The sequence below is a fragment of the Ovis canadensis genome, chromosome 4 (assembly GCF_042477335.2).
Source record: "Ovis canadensis isolate MfBH-ARS-UI-01 breed Bighorn chromosome 4, ARS-UI_OviCan_v2, whole genome shotgun sequence".
Taxonomy (NCBI): Eukaryota; Metazoa; Chordata; class Mammalia; order Artiodactyla; family Bovidae; genus Ovis; species Ovis canadensis.
The window spans coordinates 25,032,978-25,052,745 of NC_091248.1; the positions used below are offsets into that span (position 1 = coordinate 25,032,978).

A 19,768-nucleotide genomic window follows, 5' to 3' on the forward strand; every position below is an offset into this window, starting at 1 on the left:
TTACAGCTAATGCAACTGCCCTGAATCAGATCAACTTACTTCTTAGCCCGGATATTCCAATCTACAAAAACAGGGCTGGCATTCCTTCACAGAGGGACTACGATTCTAAAAACTTTTGTCAAGATTTGCTGGGAGGCCCTCCACACTTTCCACTAGTTTGTTCTGGCTTACCACTAATGACCCTCAGACAACTGTGTGAGTACTAAATAAGTCTAGTGCATTTATTTATTTTTGGATATTAGTTGCAGCAAGCGAATTCTTAGTTGCAGCCTGTGGGATCTTGTTCCCTGGCCAGGGATTGAATCTGGGTCCCCTGCATTGGGAGTGTGGAGTCTTAGCCACCATACCACCAGGGAAGTCCTCTAATAAGTTTTATATATGTAGTTTTGAAAAATGGAAATGAAATAACATGCTTCACCTTTTTTAAAAAGTGTGCTTTAGGGCTCTAGGTTTTGTTTTTATTTTTAGCTTTAGGGAGTCAAAAAACCTATCATGTTTAGTTCAACTGTTTTCTATAGTGTTAGGGTATGCTGAATTAGGCATATATTTTATTTAGACAATAGCACTGATTTACTTTCCATTCTTCTACTATTATAGCTACAGCCTTTGAACTTTTAGAGGCCTGGGTTGTCCATTTCCTTTTAGTTAAAAAGAAACATACTAAAATGTAGAGTATTAAGAGTTAAATAGTTTTAATGCTTTCTTGACTTTTCAGGTCAAGCAGACACAGAAACCACTCTTTTCCCCAATTTGGCTGATAGGAAAAAAAACGAATGAAAAAAAAAAAAAGCTTCTCTTTTTTGTCACCTGCCACCTTGTGTATGAGGGAAAAAATTCTGGGTCTCGATCTGGGTTCATTCTAAACAGTGTATTTTAAATGCTACAGCTGGCTGCCTATAAAAATCACTGAAGGTCCCACAAAGATGGTAAAAACAACTACCCTCCTCAGGTGAATCTGAAAACTCAAGTTTGAGAACTACTCAATCAAGTTTGAGATCTCCTCTAATACATACTGTTTAACTAAATTGTAAACTCCTTAAGGATCACGATGGTATTTTATCAATCTGAAGTGCTCAGAATAGGGCTGACTAGTGCCCAGAAATCCACAAATGTTTAGTGAATTGGGTTTCATTTCATATGCTAATACGGCCAGCAGTTTCTCTTTCAGAGACTTCCAATAAATAAGAACTGTCTGGCAATTAAGATTATAGCAGGTAATCCGCTGTAATGAACTACACTAAAGTTGTCCAAAAGGCACTGGAATTTCTTCACGGGTTAGAAGTAAGAGTCAGAAAAGCATATAGGTGAGCATATATTTCAAAAGGAACTGTCAGGCACAGTGATAAAACTATGCATAGGGTGGTTCTGTTGGAGTAGAGAACTGCGTAGAATTACGACTATAATCCTTCATAATTATGAAGTGCCTTACAATTTTTAAGTTGCCTTCACTTACTTGTGTGGATAAGTGAGATACCACATGTAAAGCTATTAGCAAGGTTTCTGACACTAAGTTTCTGACAGGTAACAAGCTCTCAATACATGTGTGCTATTATTGTTAGCTCTGGGTCACTTTTCCTTTTATTCTTATAACTGGAAACTTCTTTCTTAAATTGAGCCCCCAAAGACTCCCCTATTGCTTTCCTCAATGTAACTAAACTGCTGTAAGTTGAAAAGAGGACATTAAAGTGACATGTCTTCTTATTACTGTTCAGTTCAGTTCAGTCGCTCAGTCGTGTCCGACTCTTTGCGACCCCATGAATCGCAGCACGCCAGGCCTCCCTGTCCATCACCAACTCCCGGAGTTCACTCAAACTCACGTTCATCGAGTCAGTGATGCCATCCAGCCATCTCAACCTCTGTCGTCCCCTTCTCCTCCTGCCCCCAGTCCCTCCCAGCATCAGAATCTTTTCCAATGAGTCAACGCTTCGCATGAGGTGGCCAAAGTACCGGAGTTTCAGCTTCAGCATCAGTCCTTCCAAAGAAATCCCAGGGCTGATCTCCTTCAGAATGGCCTGGCTGGATCTCCTTGCGTCGCTATATTAATATTTTCTATCTTGATTTGCCTTAGATTAAACAGGTGGTAAAACGATAACTGGGGAGTTAAATCCTCTGGTTTTAGTTTTCTGCTGTGAATACCAACACTGAGGGAGAGGAGCCCTAACCTGGACAGCCAGCACTGGACACCCTGGACCACATTTTACCTCAGGCCAAGCCCAGCGCCACCTGGGGAATGACAAGTTCTCTTGGAAAGTCCAGCCCCTTCGCGTCAGCCTGTCGTCCTTTCACTTCGCCCCGGAGACCAGGTGGGGTTTCCTCCACTACATCCCTAGGGGGCCTCATGTCAGTCAGCTTTATACACTGTCTCCTCAGTATTTGTTTCTGGTCACCTAAGAATTAAGTTTTTGCCGCCTCCCGGAAGCAGAGCTACCAATACCTAGTACCTCTTTAAAGACCGGCGACTGCCGCGGTCTCTCAGGGCAACAAGTTTTGTGCACTTATCCGAAGCGCTAGCTGTTTTGCTTGCCGGGAAATGTAGTACCTGGACCGTTCTCTTGCCTCCATTGCAGGGGCGAAGGCAGCCGGAGGACTACAATTCCCAGCATGCTAGGGGAAAGGAAGGGAAACCCAGATCGGCAGTTCCACGTGACCACTCACTATGGCTTCCCTGTGTCGGGGCCAGCAGTTTGGTGGTTGTGAGTGATCTGTTAGTTCTCTGCTGCAGGATACCGCCTCACGAATTCGACATGCAAAAAATCAAATCTCTTATGACCCGGCAGGTAAGTTGCAGAGGCTGAAGCAAAGGTCTACTTCATCTCTGCTGGGAGAGGAGCCGAGATATTCTGTCCCTGGGCCGCAGGCAAGCAGATACCCAAGTTATAGGTGGTGGCAGGTGTCAGAGGCATTATAAATTCCGGGCACACCCTGGAAAACTCACCTGACCCGCGGGGTTCGGAGCCTTGCTTAGGTGGGACCCGGTGACCCAAGAACATTCCTTTAGATAAGGCCAATGAGGGAGCCGGAGGCTATCTTTGTCTCCCCCTCCCCCACTTTTGCCAGTTTTCCAGTGATCGCCCTAGCTATACTGCCGGGTTCCCTTTATCCTCAAGCTGCCTGACTGTCTGAGGGTGGTCTGGGTGAAAGTGAGGTCTGTGCAATAGAGATGACTAGAAAGAGTGGGGTGGGGGGTGGGTGGGGAAAGCAGTAATTTGAAGGCAGAATTGATATTGATAGCTTTATGACTTTGGGCAAGTCCCTAAATCTAGTAGCATAAGTTTTCTTATGTGAAAGTGAGAATAATAATTATTTTTGTTCATTCTGTTCACAGTTCTGTTATGAAAGTCATCAGTAAGTTAGTGTGTGTGAAATGATACTTTAAAAAAGTAATTGTCATGGCAAAATAGTGATCTTTTATTTTTTGCCAGAATGTTAAATCTTGAATAAAAACTTTGGCTGTTTTCTGTCATAAATTAAAGGGATATCCTAATAACGTGTCAGCTTCTTTCAAATCAGAAATGGCAGACATCTACTTTTATGTACTTAATTGATTATGGTCTGGTTTTAGATACCTTTATTTGTTTCAGCTCTAATATTTTACTAGAATTGATTATTCTTTATTATTTTTATATTAGAGAGGGTACTTTAGATTAGAATTTTAAATCAGTGTCATCTTGAGAACTTTGGAGAATGTTGAGGCAAAGCATTTAGTGAAAGTTTCATTTGGGAATATTTTTGTTGTTCATAGAAAAAAGACTATAAATTCCAAATTAAATTCTTATTTGATAGTTTAGAATTTGAGAGACATCTGGGTAGATTACTCATTGTTGGTCTCTGGTGAAGAATACACAAATTCTATGTGATTATTCTCCTCTGTCAAATTATGTTGTTATTGTCATGAAGATAAAGTTTTAAAGTTCTGTGAATTATAAAATATATAATTAAGTGGATAGTAAAATTTGGCAGTTCCTTACATTTGTTGAGTCCTGGTCTTATGCTTCATAACAGTTCTTTCTTGAGGATGGGTTTGAGTCCTGGTCCATCCTGTAGCTGTGTGACCTTGAGCAACTTTACTTAAAAAAAAAAATTTAGTTTTTAATTGAAGAATAATTGATTTCAGAATTTTGTTGGTTTCTGCCAAACATCAACATGAATCAGCCATAAGTATACATATGTCTCCTCCCTCTTAAACCTCTCTCCCATCTCCCGCCCCGTCCCACCCCTCTAGGTTGATACAGAGCCCCTGTTTGAGTTCCCTAAGTCATACAGCAAATTCCCATTGGCTGTCTATTTTACATACGGTGATGTAAGTGTCGCTGTTACTCTGCACACATCTCGCCCCGCCCCCACAGGCCTGTTGTCTGTCTGCGTCTCCATTGCTGCCCTGCAGATGATTCCACATATATGTGTTAGTATATGATATTTATCTTTCTCTTTCTGACTTACTTCCCTGTATAATAGGCTCCAGGTTCACCCACCTCATTAGAACTGACTCAAATGCGTTCCTTTTTATGGCTGAGTCATATCCCATTGTATATATGTACCACAGCTGCTTTATCCATTCATCTCTCAATGGACATCTAGGTTGCTTCCATGTTCTACCTATTGTAAACAGTGCTGCAATGAACATTGGGATACATGTGTCTTTTTCAGTTTTGGTTTTCTCAGCGTAAATGCTTAGTAGTGGAATTGCTGGGTCATATGGTGGTTTTATTCCTAGTTTTTTAAGGAATCTCCATTCTCTCTTCTTTAGTGGCTGTATCAATTTACATCCCCACCAGCAGTGTGAGAGGGTTCTCTTTTCTTCACACCCTCTCCAGCATTTATTATTTATAGACTTTTTGATGATGGCCATTCTGACTGGTGTGTGGTGATAACCTCATTGTAGTTCTGATTGGCATTTCTCTAATAATGAGCGATGTTGAGCATCTTTTCATGTGTTTGTTAGCCATATGTATGTCTCCTTTGGAGAAATGTCTGTTTAGATCTTTTCCCCACTTTTTGATTGGGTTTTTGTTTTTCTGGTATTGTGTTGTACGAGCTGCTTGTATATTTTGGAAATTAATCCTTTATCAGCTGTTTCATTTGCTATTATTTTGTCCCATTCTGAGGGTTGCCTTTTCACCTTGTTTATAGTTTTTTTTTTGCTGTGCAAAAGCCTTTGAATTTAACTGGATCCAGCTTGTTTATTTTTGTTTTTATTTTCATTACTTCAGGAGGAGGGTCATAGAGGATCTTGCTTTGATTTATGTCATTGAGTGTTCTGCCTATGTTTTCCTCTAAGAGTTTTATAGTTTCTGGTCTTACATTTAGGTCTTTAATCCATTTTGTGTTTATCTTTGTGTATGGTGTTAGGAAGTCTTCTAATTTTATTCTTTTACACATAGCTGTCTGGTTTTCCCAGTTCTATTTAATGAAGAGGTTATCCTTGCCCCATTGTTACCTTTTTTTGAACATCTGTTTTCACATCTTTCTAACAGGAATGATAGCATGTATCACATGGGGCTTTCCTAGCAGTGTTTATATGATATGATCAAAGTAAAGAGATCAAGGAGTTAACAGTTCCTGGGGCTAACAAAGAAGTGCATAACCGCAGAGATTATCTCAGTGACTGCATTGATGGTGGAAAAGTGGGAAAACTGGAAGCTGGCTGTTGCAGAAATTCAAGCAATCGTTGATTTCAGGCTGACTTTGGTAGCCATTTGACTTTTAAAACAATATACACTTCTGTATATTATACCACTAATGCCCCTAAACTGCCTCTGGCATGCTGAATTTGGACTTTGGTGCAGCAGCTGAGTTTGGTGCTGTCTCCTGTTGCTTGCTGGTGGTTCAGCGTAGTCAGCATTGCCATCATTGTACTTTGGTTGGTTTGTTTTCTAACCCTACTTTGTAAGAGTGAGTGAGAGAGAAAAAATACAAAAGTCCAGATAACCAGTGATAATAAGTTTATGTCTCCTGAATGTAGTGAAATTGCTCTGAAAATGGTAACTCTTCAGCCTCAGTCATTTGTTTATTGGATTGAGCAGGTAAAATCTGTGCTTAGTTGGGATAGAAAAAAAAAAAAGCTAAAGAACTCATACAAAAAGTTGGAACTGCACTGTATAGAAGGTGAGGTAAAATTAGTTTCACACAGATTTTTAAGGTCATCCTAATTATATTTGTTTGTGGCTTGACTTCCACATATTTGTGTGTGCAGCTAGCTCAGTCATATCTGATGCTTTGCAACTCCATGGACTGTAGCCTGCCAGGCTCCTTTGTCCATGGGATTCTCCAGGCAAGAATACTGGAGTGGTTTGCCATTCCTTTCAGTAGGGGATCTTCCTGACCCAGGGATCGAACTTGGATCTCCTGCATTGCCGGCAGATTCTTTACTGTCTGAACCACCAGAGAAGTCTCATATTTAGTCATGATTCATACACTTTTTATGAATCTATGAGGTATGAAAGTAGGGTGCTGCCTAGCATTGGGAATTTTATTTGTACTGTTTATTGTTAGGTTAAATATAGCAGTATTACAAATAAATACAAATAAAGATGTTTCTTTTGGGAGGGTCTAAAGGATGTGCTGATAATATATTGCTGTTAATGTGAAGAGGTAGGAAATTAAGGTCTCTGACACTTTTTGGCATTTCAGCTCTCCAAGGATCTTGGTTTGGAGGAGAGCGTAGAGCAGCCTTTGTTAGCTCTCTCTGTTTACATGAGTTCCTTTGTTCTGCTTTCTCCATGATGCTGGCCTCTGTTCTTTCAGTTTGTTCAACACGTGCTTACTGAACTCTCTGTACCAGGCACCATTCTAAGTCTGGGGAATGCAGCAGTAACAGAACAGACGTGTGTGAAGGCAGTTGTGGTGATACACGTTTCAGAGGAATAGAGGATAGAGAGTTCTCGGAGTTGTTGGCGATTTGTAACTTTCAGATGGGGCCTTCCAGGTGGCTCAGTGGTAAAGAACCCTCCTGCCAATGCAGGAGGTGAGGGACGTAGGTTTGATCCCTGAGTCTGGAAGATCCCCTGCGGGAGGAAATGGCACCTTACTCCAATATTTTTGCCTGGGAAATTCCATGGACAGAGGAGCCTGGTGGGCTATAGTCCATGGCGTCGCAAAGAGTCAGGCACGACTGAGCAGCTGAGCGCACACAGCACGTACTGTTTAGATATGGTGGCCAGAGAAGGCCTCTCTGAGAAGGTGACATTTGAGGTGAAACCTGAAGGGGTGAGGGAGGGAGCTCTGAGGATGTCTGGGAAGGCCCCTTCTGGGTGGAAGGGAAAGCGGATGCAGAGGCCTTGAGGCAGGAGCATCTCTGAATGGCAGCAAGAGCCCAGTGTGGAAGGAGTGAAGTGAGTGTCGAGAGAAATGGTTGGAGATGAGGTCAAAGGGCAAGGGCAGGAAGCCAGATCACGTAGAGTCTCATCTCCATCTCATCTTCTCCACTTCTCTTCTCACTCATGGTGAGGCCAGGGCGACCAGTAAGGATGCTAATACAGTAATCCAAGTGAGACAGGATGTGGGCCTTCCTCAGGATGCTAGCAGTGGAGGTGTTGAGAAAAGGTCAGATCGTGGGTATATTGTGAATGTGGAGTTGACAGAATTTCTTAATAGATCAGATTTGGGCTGTGAGAGAAAGAGAAACTTCAAGGTTGACTCCAAATGGTTTGGCCCCAGCAATTGGAAGAATTGAATTGATCTGGGTAAGACCGAGGGAGGAACAGATTGAAGGAAGGAAGCAAGTTTTTAGACTTGTTCATTTGAAAGCCTCTTGGCTGTTTGGAGGAAGAAAGTAGGCAGTTGGCTCTTTCAGCTTGAATTTTTGAGGCGAAATCCAGGGTCCAGGTAAACATTCAGGAGTCATGAGCATAAGGAGGGTATGGTATGTATGCTGGCTAAGATCACCAATGGCGTAAGTGTAGAAATAAAACAGGAGTCCACGGTTGGAGCTTTTGAGGACTCCATGTTCTGAGCTCGGGGGTTTAGGAAGGCAGATTAAGAAGGAGCAGTGAGGTGAGCAGCATCCCCCCAGAAGCGTTCTCCTGCATCCCAGGGAGCATCCTAAAGAGCACCTCTCCTGTAGCAGATGCTCAGTACATATCTGTTGGATAGAGAGCCCATCCCAAGCAGTTAGGTCCAAGTAAAGAACCGAAAAGAAGGGGGAGTGATGAGCTGTGTTAAATGCTGCTCACGGGCCGTGGAGGGTGAGAATGGGAGCGCGCCACTGCACTGAGCAGCAGTAAGGCCATCGGCGACTCCACAGCAGCGCTGCGGCAGGGTGGTGAGGAGGAGTGCCCGATGCGGGTGGGCTTGAGAGGCACGAGGGCTGAGTGGAAACACTCTGAATTTTGCCGAAACTTTTGCTTGAAAAGAGAAGGAATCACAAACCGCCTTACACGCTCCTTTTGATCATTGGGACTTACGTTGCTGGTCTCATCGATGGAAGTTGAAGATTCACGTAGACGAAACAGAAGTAAATCTGAAGTGTAATCTGATTCGGCAAAGAAAGTTGCAGAGGCAGGTATTATGTATGATGGATTTTGTATAGGGAAATTATGAAAACAAAAACCAGGTACAAAAGAAAATCCAACAATGGCTAATGATTAGAGTGACAGTTTCAATTTAATAAAGGCAGAGCACTATAGTTATAGAACCTGAAGCTCCAATACTTTGGCCACCTGATGTGAAGATTGGAAAAGACCCTGATGCTGGGAAAGGCAAAAAGGAGAGGAGGGCGGCAGGGGATAAGATGGTTAGATAGCATCACCAACTCAGTGGACATGATCCTGAGTAAACTCTGGGAGATAGTGGAGGACAGAGGAGTCTGGCATGCTGCAGTCCATGGGGTCACAAAAAGTCGGATGTGACTTAGCAACTGAACAACAGCAGCAGCGTAGTTATAACCATAACTTCCTGCTTTAAAGAGGTGAAGATAAAATAAAAATGATGACTTCATATTTGTTAATAGAAATTTATAAAATTGCTAATCAGATCTATAATCCTAAAATATGGATGAGTGTCAGACATTGTGCTTTGAGGAATTTATCCAACTCTTGGTTTCTGTCTTGATGAGATGAAAGCATTTCTCTGTGATGTTCAGAATAATTGTCAACATTTAAAGGGTGTTTATCATGTGCCAGACACTGTTTATGACCTCTCATATATGTTCTCTCCTTTGTCCCTTATAAGAGCCTCTGAGTTATTGTTACTGTCATTAGACTATGATGATAGGCACGTCGTTCACGATGGCAGAAGCCATTCTTTGAGTCCCTTGCTTCCTAACATGGATATAGGGTTTCCAGTTTTTATTACTTTTATTTTGTACATTTGGTGGAAAGTTGCCATGTATTAATATTAGTAGCAAATTATTGTGTGATAACTAACTTGGAGGCAAGGTGTTTTTCTAGATACTGGTATATACCACTTGTTTGCTTGTTTCAGACGTTGGATTCTTTCCTCGTAACTCTGGGGAAAGAGAAAATGACACCTGATATATCCCTCCAAGAATTTCTGTTAGGTTGGTTAAACAAATGGTTTGTTTAAAAGGCATGAACATTGTATTTTAAAAAGATATTTTAGGGTTGGTTGTGGTTTTTAATCAAATTATAAAGTTTTACTCTTATGTATGTGTATGTGAATGCATAGAAATGTGTGTATATAAAATATGTTTTGTTGCTGTTCAGTTGCTAAGTCGGGTCTGACTCTTAGAAATCCCATGCACTGTAGCATGCGGGGGTCCTCTTCCCGCCACTCCCTCCCTGAGTTTGCTCGAATTCATATCCATTGAGTCAGTGATGCTCTCTAACCATCTCATCCTCCGTCACCCCCTTTTCCTTTTGCATCAGGGTTTTTTCATCTTTTCCAGCATCAGGGTTTTTTCCAGTGAGTCAGATGTTCGCATCACGTGGCCAAAGTATTGGAGCTTCACCTTCAGCATCAGTCCTTCCAATGGATATTCAGGGTTGACTTCCTTTAGGATGGACTGGTTTGATGTGCTTGCAGTCCAAGGGGTAATTCTGTAACCCAGCCTTGCCCTCTCCACCACTTTTGGTGCTGTGCCCTTATGATGACTGTTGGTGAGAAACTGGGACAAGGAAGGAAGAAAGCGCACACACACACCAGTAGTTTCACACTTTAATTTTCTCACTCATTGTAAGACTTTAAGCCTCAGTGCGTGCATGCATGCTCAGTCGTGGCTGACTCTTTGTGACCCTATGGCCCACAGGTTCCTCTGTCCATGAAATTTCCCAAGCAAGAATACTGGAGTGGATTGTCATTTCCTACTCCAAGGGAATCTTCCCAACCCAGGGATCGAACCCATGTCTCTTACGTCTCCTGTATTGGCAGGCAGATTCTTTACTACTGTGCCATCTGGGAAGCCCTTAAGCTTCCATATGCTTTTCTTATTCCTGCAGATTTCCCTAGAAACTTCATTTTAAAGTCAGTTTCATGTTCTCATGGGAACGGGGTTTTAATTAGCTGGAGGTTGGAGCCTAACCAAGGCTCCAAATAAGTTACTAATCTCTTTGGTTCCTGGAATTGTGCTAGCCCTAGGCTAGAGAGGCAAACAGAACTTGGTCTTTCCCTTCTCTTGGGTCCAGAGAGAGAGGTATGTTTACTATTTAAAACTTTGCTACTTTGGCAGAGGTGTTGGGAAATGTTTAGCAGGGTTTCCAAAACATTAGAAATGATAGCAGTCACCTGGGTTGCTTGTTAAAATGCAATTCCTTGTCCTGATCTAGAAATACCTATTTATTAGATCTGTGGTGAGACTTAGGAAAAAACTTCCTAGGTGATGGAGCTGGTCCTTAGGCAATGCTGAGAAATAGTGTTCCTTTGAAACACAGGATTTAGGAAAATTTCATAGAGGAGCTCTGAAAGTGGGGTGTTGGTTTGGTGGGGTGGAATGAGAGAGTGAGAAGGGTGTGGGGAGAGGAAGATGGGGAGAATGAGAGAGGACAAGAGAGGGAGAGAGAGTATGGATGGAGAGAGAGAGAGAAGAGGGAGAGAAGGCTGGTGGAGGGGGGCATTTTCTGGGGAAAATGGAAGATTGGGGATGAAGCAGAGCACCTTGTCATAAAAAAATTATAGCTATGATTGGTGGTATTTTATATTAGGGAAGATAAAATATACACCTCTATAATTTAAAGATGAGTAAGTTCCACTCCAAGTCTCAAATAAATGTGCCATATATTTTGGTTACTATGGATACCAGAAGGCCAGTATAGGATAGCTAAAGGACAAAAACTCAACAGCATAAATCTCTCCTTAAGTTCATGTACCGGCTGATTTTGCTTCCAGACTATTATCACAGGGATTTTAGGGGTCTGCTTTGAATAGCCTATGTTAAAAAGAGGTTTTTAAAGAAAATTTAAATTGTGCACTTCTTTCTGTCTTGATAACTTTCCCTGGTGCCCAAATGAGACTTCCAGAATCCCTGAATTCTTGAATCAGAATCCCTGAATACAGAAAGTTGTTGTATAGTCACGCAGTCGTGTCCAACTCTTTGCTACGTCATCCATGAATCATAGCCCACCAGGCTCCTCTGTCCATGGGATGCTCCAGGTAGGAATCCTGGAGTGGGTTGCCATTTCCTTCTCCAGGGGATCTTCCTGGCCCAGGGATCGAGCCGGGGTCTCCAGCTTGGCAGGCAGATTGTTGACCACTGAGCCCTGAGGAAACCTGAAATAGACAAAGCACCAAAGAGCTAAAGCAGCGAGATGTGAGATTTAACTCTCAGTTATGTGGTATGAATTGGGTACATTGATGAGAACGATAAGGTAAATCCTAGGGATTACTTATGTATTAATTAAGCCTTTATCATTTAAAAATTTATCATTATTTAAAAATCTTCGGTTAGCTCAGTCATAATGCTTGGACCTTTTTGCCAAGGTCCAATTTGGCAAATGAATTTGGTCCTGATTCATAGATGAGTGCTTTTATGGAATGCTTTTTGTCACCCACGTTTCTTCTCTTTTGGTTGTTTTTGAATAATGGTTAACTTGAACTTCAGCCATTAGGTATTAAGTTGCCAATATAGTGACTTTATCTTGAATTTCCAAAAGTGCATCTTTCCTTGATTTAATAATAGTATTGTATGTATTATTGTAGTATTGAATGTATTGTGACAGCTGTTTTTAGAAACATATTCTATATATTGTACAACAGGAACATGTCTTTTCAAAATGGTGATTTTTATTTCGGTAAGTATAGTCTAACTTAGGGTTGAGAAATATGAATGGAAAGTTTTGCTATCAGCTGATGGTCTCAGTGAAAGAAGAGGAAGGCTTTGCAGCTTATTTTTGGCTCCTCCTGAAGTTCTCTGTATACAATAAAATGTTTAAAAGCAATTGTTCAAGGAGATAAATCGCACATATCTGCACATCAAAATCAATAAACGTGGTGGTAATATAACAAGACAAACAAGCAAGTAAGTATTTTCTCTCATGTTACAGTTCTGCAGCACAGTTGAAATTCTTCTCTTTTTTTATCTTTTTTTTTGAAGGGTCTGAAAAGTCCTCCAGAGAGCCTCAGTGATCTTGGTGCCATTGAGAGTCTCCGGGTCCCTGGAAAGGTATTGATCTACATGAGTGAGCGTGACTTTTTGCTTCCTGAAGAAAATATTATTGCCTTCGGATACTAATTGATTCACAGAAGCTTTTCCCTCCCACAGGCATATGGTTGTTATGATGAGCTGGGTAAAGTTTTATAATGCAGTAGGCTTGGGGCTTGTTTTTGCTCTCATCCTCATTGGGATGCAGTATGATTCATTATTGTGAAGCAGAAAATGCGAAATTGATAAATTTAGAGTTGATTACTGCATCAAATTCTTTGCCCCAAAGCAGTGATATATATATGTATATATATATATTTAAATGAAACATATTGATTCGTCTGCTGTAATTCAGATAAATAAAATGAAATTATTTACTTTTTATGCTGTAACACTGAGCTCCAAATCATAGTAAATTATGTTTTCGTGATGAAGCAGAGATATTTGAATAAGTAGCTAAAGCATAGCTTATACTAAATTGTAGATATCTTGGATTTTAATCCCCTGATATTCATGTGAACTTGGCCATCTACAAATTTAATAGGTGTTATTTGAAAGCTAGCTGGCTCCCCCCTAGGAGAAATATTAGCCATTGTTAAATAAGTCAGTCCCTGCTGTGCCTCACTCTGGGGCCCTGCTGCTTGGAGCTGCCTCCGTCTGTAGTAGCTCCGTCACAGATCAAAGGCAGTTTTGAATGTCTGCTCTTGTGATTTTCAATTTGGGGATCATATCTGAAACTTCTGTTTGTTTTCTGTGCCTGGCAGCTTAGTACAAGGGCTTGTTTCTCTTGATTGGCCGTCACAGGGCCCCTTATCACACCTCTGTGTCAGCTGCTTAGGAGGAGGATTTCCCACCTCTTTGAGGCACCTTACTCCCTAAAGTGAATTTTGTATTTGCTGCTTAGCTTTTTTATATTAGGTCAGATCCAAATATGATGAAATTCTAACCAACCCTTTTGCATGAAATGGCTCAGACAGAAGCCTTATAGAGGCATTTTGAATCATTATACATAGTGTTATAAAAGACTATTGGATGTGATAAAATTGGGAATTGAGAGATAACCATTAATCCTAACTGACAGATCATTTTCTATTTCTTTGACTTAAAAAAAAGCGTATTAGGCATTATGAACATGCCTTGAATTAGACGGCATTAGATATTTCAGAACCACAGTGAAACTGATGAGTGAGCCCCTTTAAAAAATAAAATACAGTAATGCGTAGAGCTTTCTGTGTTGCTCATGATGTCTTTCCAGTAGTGGTAGGTAGTGAATTTATAATAATCTTATTATACAGTCTTCTTACTGACTCCCACCTCTCTCCTGATCAGTGATCAGCAGTGTATATTTTTTTATTAAAATTTTATTTTAAGAATTTTTAAAAGTTTTACCTTGGAGTATAGTTGATTAATGCACAGGGAATTCTACTCAATATTCTGTAATAACCTAAATGGAAAAAGAATTTGAAACAGAATAGATACATATATATGTTTGGCAGTGTGTACTTTTGAGATGGTGGGCTCTGGGAGAACAGTCTGAAATCACAGGTCAACAGGTGTAAATGGTTCAAGTGATGATTAAGCCTGGCGCAACAGTCTGATAGACACATACTAAGAAGACAGTTTAGGTAGACTGTAGTATCTCTGCTTTAATCTAGCCTTTAGCCTAGAGAAACTTTTACACGTTAATTCATTGAATAGCTCTCCCTTACTCAAGTATGGGTAGAACATTAAAAAGAGGAAAGCACCTTTTATCTTCAGGACTGCACCCATTTCTTTTGCCTGTTCTTGCCATTGTGTCTTTCTAAGTTAAAACAGGGAACTGAGATTTCACCGGGGTTTTCAAGAAAGAACGAAAGTTTAGCTTGGGTATGTTATGTATAAAGGGAAAGCAGGAGGGGTTATTAAGATGGAGCATATGAAATGGCTGTGTTTTAGGTTAGAAATGGTTTAATATTGGCTGATTTCATATGGTTCAATGCAGAAAAAGGAGGGTAGTTAAGGAGAACTGAAGAAGGGCGCCAGGTGAGCTTGATAATCTAGAAAGTACTATTGATTTTTTTTTCTTTTGAGTACTGTATAAATTCTTAGTGGAAGAACCCTTAGAAATCATCTGGTACAGTTTCTGTATTTTCTAGACAAGATGACACTGTATCCAATCTTCGGAGGAGATGCAAGACAGTAATAATCCATCTACTGGAAATTTGGGATTTGGGTGGAGAAAATATTATGGAAGGTAAAAAAGAAAAAAGGATTCTTTTCAGAACTTACCATAGGAAAGGAAAACTTTGAGGTAGATTTAAAAAAATCATAGCTTAAGTACTTCAGAGCCAAGGGTCAGTGGCGCCCAAATTTTGCACATTAGAATCGCTAGTGTCCAGGCCATTGTTGTTGTTTAGTTGCTCAGTAGAGGCTTCCCTGGTGGCTCAGAGGTTAAAGCTTCTGCCTGCAGTGCAGGAGACCTGGGTTCGATCCCTGGGTCGGGAAGATCCCCTGGAGAAGGAAATAGCAACCCACTCCAGTATTCTTGCCTGGAGAATCCCACGGACAGAGGAGCCTGGTGGGCTGCAGTCCATGGGGTCGCAAAGAGTCGGACACGACTGCGCGACTTCACTTTTCACTTTGTCATGTCTGACTTTTTGTGACTCCATGGACTGTAGCCTGCCAGTCTCCTCTGTCCATGGGATTCTCCAGGCAAGAATACTGGAAGGGGATGCGATTTCCTTCTCCAGGGGATCTTCCCAACCCAGGGGTCGAACCTCTCCTGCGTTGCTGGCAGATTCTTTACCACTGAGGTACCCCATTCTAATTACTGCGTGGGCGATGGAGCTAGACATCCTTAGTGTTTAAAGATCCCCAGCCGATTGCAGTGAGGAGGCATGTTTGGGAACCAGTGGCCGAGCTGCGCATGCAATATGGAGAAAGAAAGGGGGACCACACAAACTGTTGTAGATAAAAATTTGGTAGTTTTCCTGACAATTTTTGTGGGGAAAAAAGTAGAATAGAGAGTTAGTGTTGATCTAAAATTTTATTTTTGGGAAATGGATACTGTTTTTTTCAAATTAATGGGATTTTTTGGGTGCAGAGGTAAGGCTATAAGAAATTAACCTATACTGTATTTATTGACTGAATATTCATTTAAGGAAATGTATACTGTTTGAATCATGTGAAAGATTTTTAGATAATTTAATTGGTTATAAGAATTCTGAAGAATTAAGACCAAAATTTATTATAGTATGTAATAATTGTAATAGCCATGTGTTTAGTAGTTACAGAACTTATTAGGACCATTTGAAAGTATTTGCTGAATCGTGGTTTAAAAATACCTGAACTTTATAAATCTACATCTAGGCTTTAGGTAAACTTCCTGTAGTGTCTCCATAATAGTTACAGGTCATAAACCTGAAAAAGAGAACTAATACTAATATTATTTATGAATTTTTACTGAAATACTGCCTCAGCAATAAGGATTTTTTGCGGGTGGGGTTAGTTTCACTTTTTTTCAGGCCTTGATCTTACTGACTCATTAATACAAATAGGATTCTGCTGCGTTTACTCTTGCACGGTTGGTTTAGCTATGCCTTTGATTTTTCCCATTAAAGAAAAATACAGGGTGTGGAGCCAAAAGAAATCTGTTTCTGGCAAAACCTGAAAATATATTTGTCTAAATATAAGAAAATATTTTCGTTTGTATGCCTAATTTATCCCACAAATATTTATTGAGTACCTACCTACTCGGTGGCATTTCTACTTTATAACATTCTGGGATTTGGGGTAGAGTGTACGCTAGCTTTTAGAATACCTCTGTGAAGTGAGAGCAATGGATTGACTGACTTCTTAGTATCCATGAAAAGACTCCTAAAATGACCCTAATTACAGAGCTTTATTTTCAGAACTTTACCAAGACATGAGGAAAGTGCTGCAATAAGAGCCGGGAGAGGTGGTTCAAGTATTGACTTAAACGTTTAGCTTATTATTAAAGGGAAGTCACTTTAATAGCTTTATACCTCAGCTTCCTCATCTGTGAAAATGTGATTAAACTAGAGCCCTTTTAGCACTGTTTTTTAGTATCTCTATTGTAATATTTTTAGGAGAGATATGACATACAAATACAATCAAAAGAATAAACTAAGCAGTTTTTTTTAAAAGATGAGTATATTGCTGTCTGATATAGACAGAATTAGTATTAACACTTTTGATTAGGAGACTTTTTTAGCTTTAGTGATTGGGATAAAAACTTTCAATTTAGGATTATGTTTCATTTAAGACAGGTGTTGCCAGGGTCCAGCCCGGTGGATCCAGGGAGTTTGAAGTGGGGACAGAGTCGGCGATTAGGAAAGAATTATTTAATTAGAGATATGAAGAGAGATTAGGAAAGAATAGTGTAGAGGAGAAAATAGAGGAGAAAATGAAGCTATATTCCTTGGTTTACATAGAAAGCCAATAAAGCCCCAAGACAAGGGGCTTGCACCGTCTATGTAGGCTGCAGGTGCCCTCTTGAATAGTGGAGGGTGCCCCACCTTGGGCTCCCTCTCGGTTGGGTCTTAGAAGCCCAGGCAAATAAGTAGACACGGCGAGCCTCTATGCTCCAGATGGGAATTTAGCCTGAAAAGGGAGAATAAGAAAAGAATGACATTTGGGAGCCAAGCATCCGTGCAACACCCACTTTATTTTCAAAGGCAGCTTATATACCCCAGGTTGTACATAAAGAAATAATGGAATATGCAGAGTTATGCAGGGGCAGCAGTCCTGACCCTTATTGAGACCAGGCTTTTCTTTTGCATACCTTCCCGTATACAAAAGGTCTCAGGTGATTTACATTATCTTCTGGCCAAGAGGCCTGTTAACATTTTTATGGCTGTCTTCCTAGATAAATGTCTATCAACCAGAAAACTCATTTTCCCTTGAAGTGTTTTTTCTTTAATCTGCATCATCCTCAAAGTACTAAATAAAGTTACATTCCTGTAGAACAAAGGTGCAGTGGGTTATAACAAAGAAAGTACTTAACTCAAAGATCTAATGTTGCTAATGCCAGGGCTACTACCTGTTTTTCCTACATACCAACTATATCAACTAATAAAAGATATGAAAACTTGGCAGCAAGTATTGGCTCAACAATGAAACCCTTAGTCAGTCCTATTCTAATGATTTTGGCTCCTCGGAAGCCCCTACATTCCTAGGATGTTTTAAGCTTCCTGTGCCTGTCACGGGGAGGCTGTAAACAATCACATGCGTAGCTGTTAAGAGTCTGGATAAACCTGTCAGGCAGGCTAGAAAGCTATCAGAGGGGTTTTTGGATTGAAACACTCTTATTGTGCCCAGGAGACTTACTATCTAAAAGCTCTAAATTAACTTTTTCCAGAAAAAGGTGGTAGGGGGACAGCCCCCTGTTAATGTCAGAAGAGTAGATGGAAAGCATAACACAGTAAAGCAGGCAGACTCTGGTTTTGGGGGTAGATGCTCGAGAAAATCCAGGGGAACCCCTGAGGCCTGATCCCGCCTTTGCGTTTGTCAGGCCCCCTTCCTCATGACCTTTGCCACGGGCGGGATTCCCCAGGCTGGCTCCCGGCAAGGTGTCTTCTGCAGGCGGTTCCAAGAGGGACTATGACTGTGGATCTGCAAAATTATCTAGGATTTTTCTTAGGCACTCATGGATAACAATGTTTATCTGTGTTCTTTTTAACCATTAATGAAATTCTGCTTCTCTTGGCTTTAGATGCTTGGGATTCTTAACCACTATTTCTAGCAGATCATAAAAGATCTGGCAATGATTTATTGTGCTTTTGGCAATGATTCATTGACCCAGGCAGTTACTAAGTTATGAAGATGCAAACAGGTACAAGACTCTGTTCCTACCTCAACCTGAGTAAAAGAGGCAAGCAAACATAGACAACGTGGAAGGATATAGTAGAGGTCTATAGTAAGGTATGCATAGTGGCCGCACAGCTAGGAGACGATGGGGGTAGGTAGACATGGGTGCTGGGTCTTCTAGAGTTAGTGATAAATTTGTGTCTGAAGGATAACTAGTGTACAGATAGAGTTTTGAGTGGCAGTCCTGCGCCAGGATACTGATTAAAAAGATAATATGAGGTTTAGTAAATGAAGAAAAGTTAAAATTTGAGAGACATTTAAGAAACAGGATTAAGGACTGAGGATTTTATTGGCTGTCGAAGGCGAAGGAATTGGAAAGACTGAGGTCATTAGACACTGGGATTGAAGGTGCTATGATATCTTTTCTCAGAATAGATAGAAATCTCAATTTAGAAGAAATTCTTTTAAAGAGAGGGTCTGATCAGGTGTTTGAAAACTAAAACCAGAAGCCCTAACTTAAGGCTAAGACGCTGGACTTTTCTCTGTGTACTTCAGTTTATGTGTCTGGTCGTCAGCTTTAGCTCGGCAGGCATGCGGCAAATAGCTGAGGTTGAGAAATTTTTAAAGATAGCTTTTAAAAATAGATGTCTATTTGATGCCTCCCTCCAAAGCAGTTACCTTATAATGTTTTCTTTATCATAGGAGTAAATTTGGGATAAAATAATAGCATAGCTATTGAATAAGAGAAGCAAGTAAAAATATTTGGCAGAGTATCAAATATGAAAGTTTTGCTTGATCATTTTGTGATTTTTGTTACATGTTAATAATTCAGTGCATTTCTATGAAGAAAATCAGTTTTCCTTCAATATATCCTTCTTTAAAGACAAATATGTATATATTTGGGTTATTTTGAGGAAAGAATTAAAATAATGCCAGTTTAATAATAACCTTTTTGTAAGAATCTGTAAATCACGCTGCTAAACCCTTTCACATCGTAGCGCTAATAATATTCCACTAGATGGCACTGAGAGCCTGAAGAAACCAGTTGGCTTGAAAAGCTGTTTTATTTAAAACACACAGAAGGTGATGAACTGGCTGCTTTGATAGATTATTGTTGTTCTAATAATAATTTTAAGAAAATATGCCATTTCCCCAGCGTAATCAGACATCTGTCAATTCATTATAAACTTACATTGGTAGATGTATAGTTTTAGGGTCTTTGTGATCTTGAATCCTATTTCATTTGTAAACAGAAATTTTCAGTGATTTATGATTTTTATAATACTGATTGCATGTTGAAAACTCTGTGTTTTTGTTCTTCCTTTTAAGCTCTGTTTAGTTTTTGGTAATCATGTTTTGTCCTCAGTTAGAACTCTAATGTGGTGTTAACTTTAGTAAGGTGATTTCTGTTTTTAGTATTTACTATAG

The 19,768-nt window shown here is 40.3% G+C and overlaps 2 protein-coding genes across 2 annotated transcripts in view; one reads left to right on the forward strand and one right to left on the reverse strand.

Annotated features, from left to right (window-relative positions):
• The window catches only part of HEPACAM2 (HEPACAM family member 2), a 61,183-nt gene extending 59,300 nt beyond the window's left edge, over positions 1-1,883 (reverse strand). The window contains exon 1 of the mRNA XM_069587418.1: positions 1,818-1,883. The gene's annotated coding sequence lies outside the window, so the exon portion shown is untranslated. The remainder of the gene's footprint in view (positions 1-1,817) is intronic.
• A 412-nt stretch (positions 1,884-2,295) lies between these two features.
• Positions 2,296-19,768, forward strand: part of VPS50 (VPS50 subunit of EARP/GARPII complex) — a 137,898-nt gene continuing 120,425 nt past the window's right edge. The window contains exons 1-2 of the mRNA XM_069587413.1: positions 2,296-2,777; positions 12,485-12,553. Of these exons, the coding sequence (XP_069443514.1) occupies positions 2,745-2,777; positions 12,485-12,553 (102 nt within the window). The 5' untranslated portion in view covers positions 2,296-2,744. The remainder of the gene's footprint in view (positions 2,778-12,484; positions 12,554-19,768) is intronic.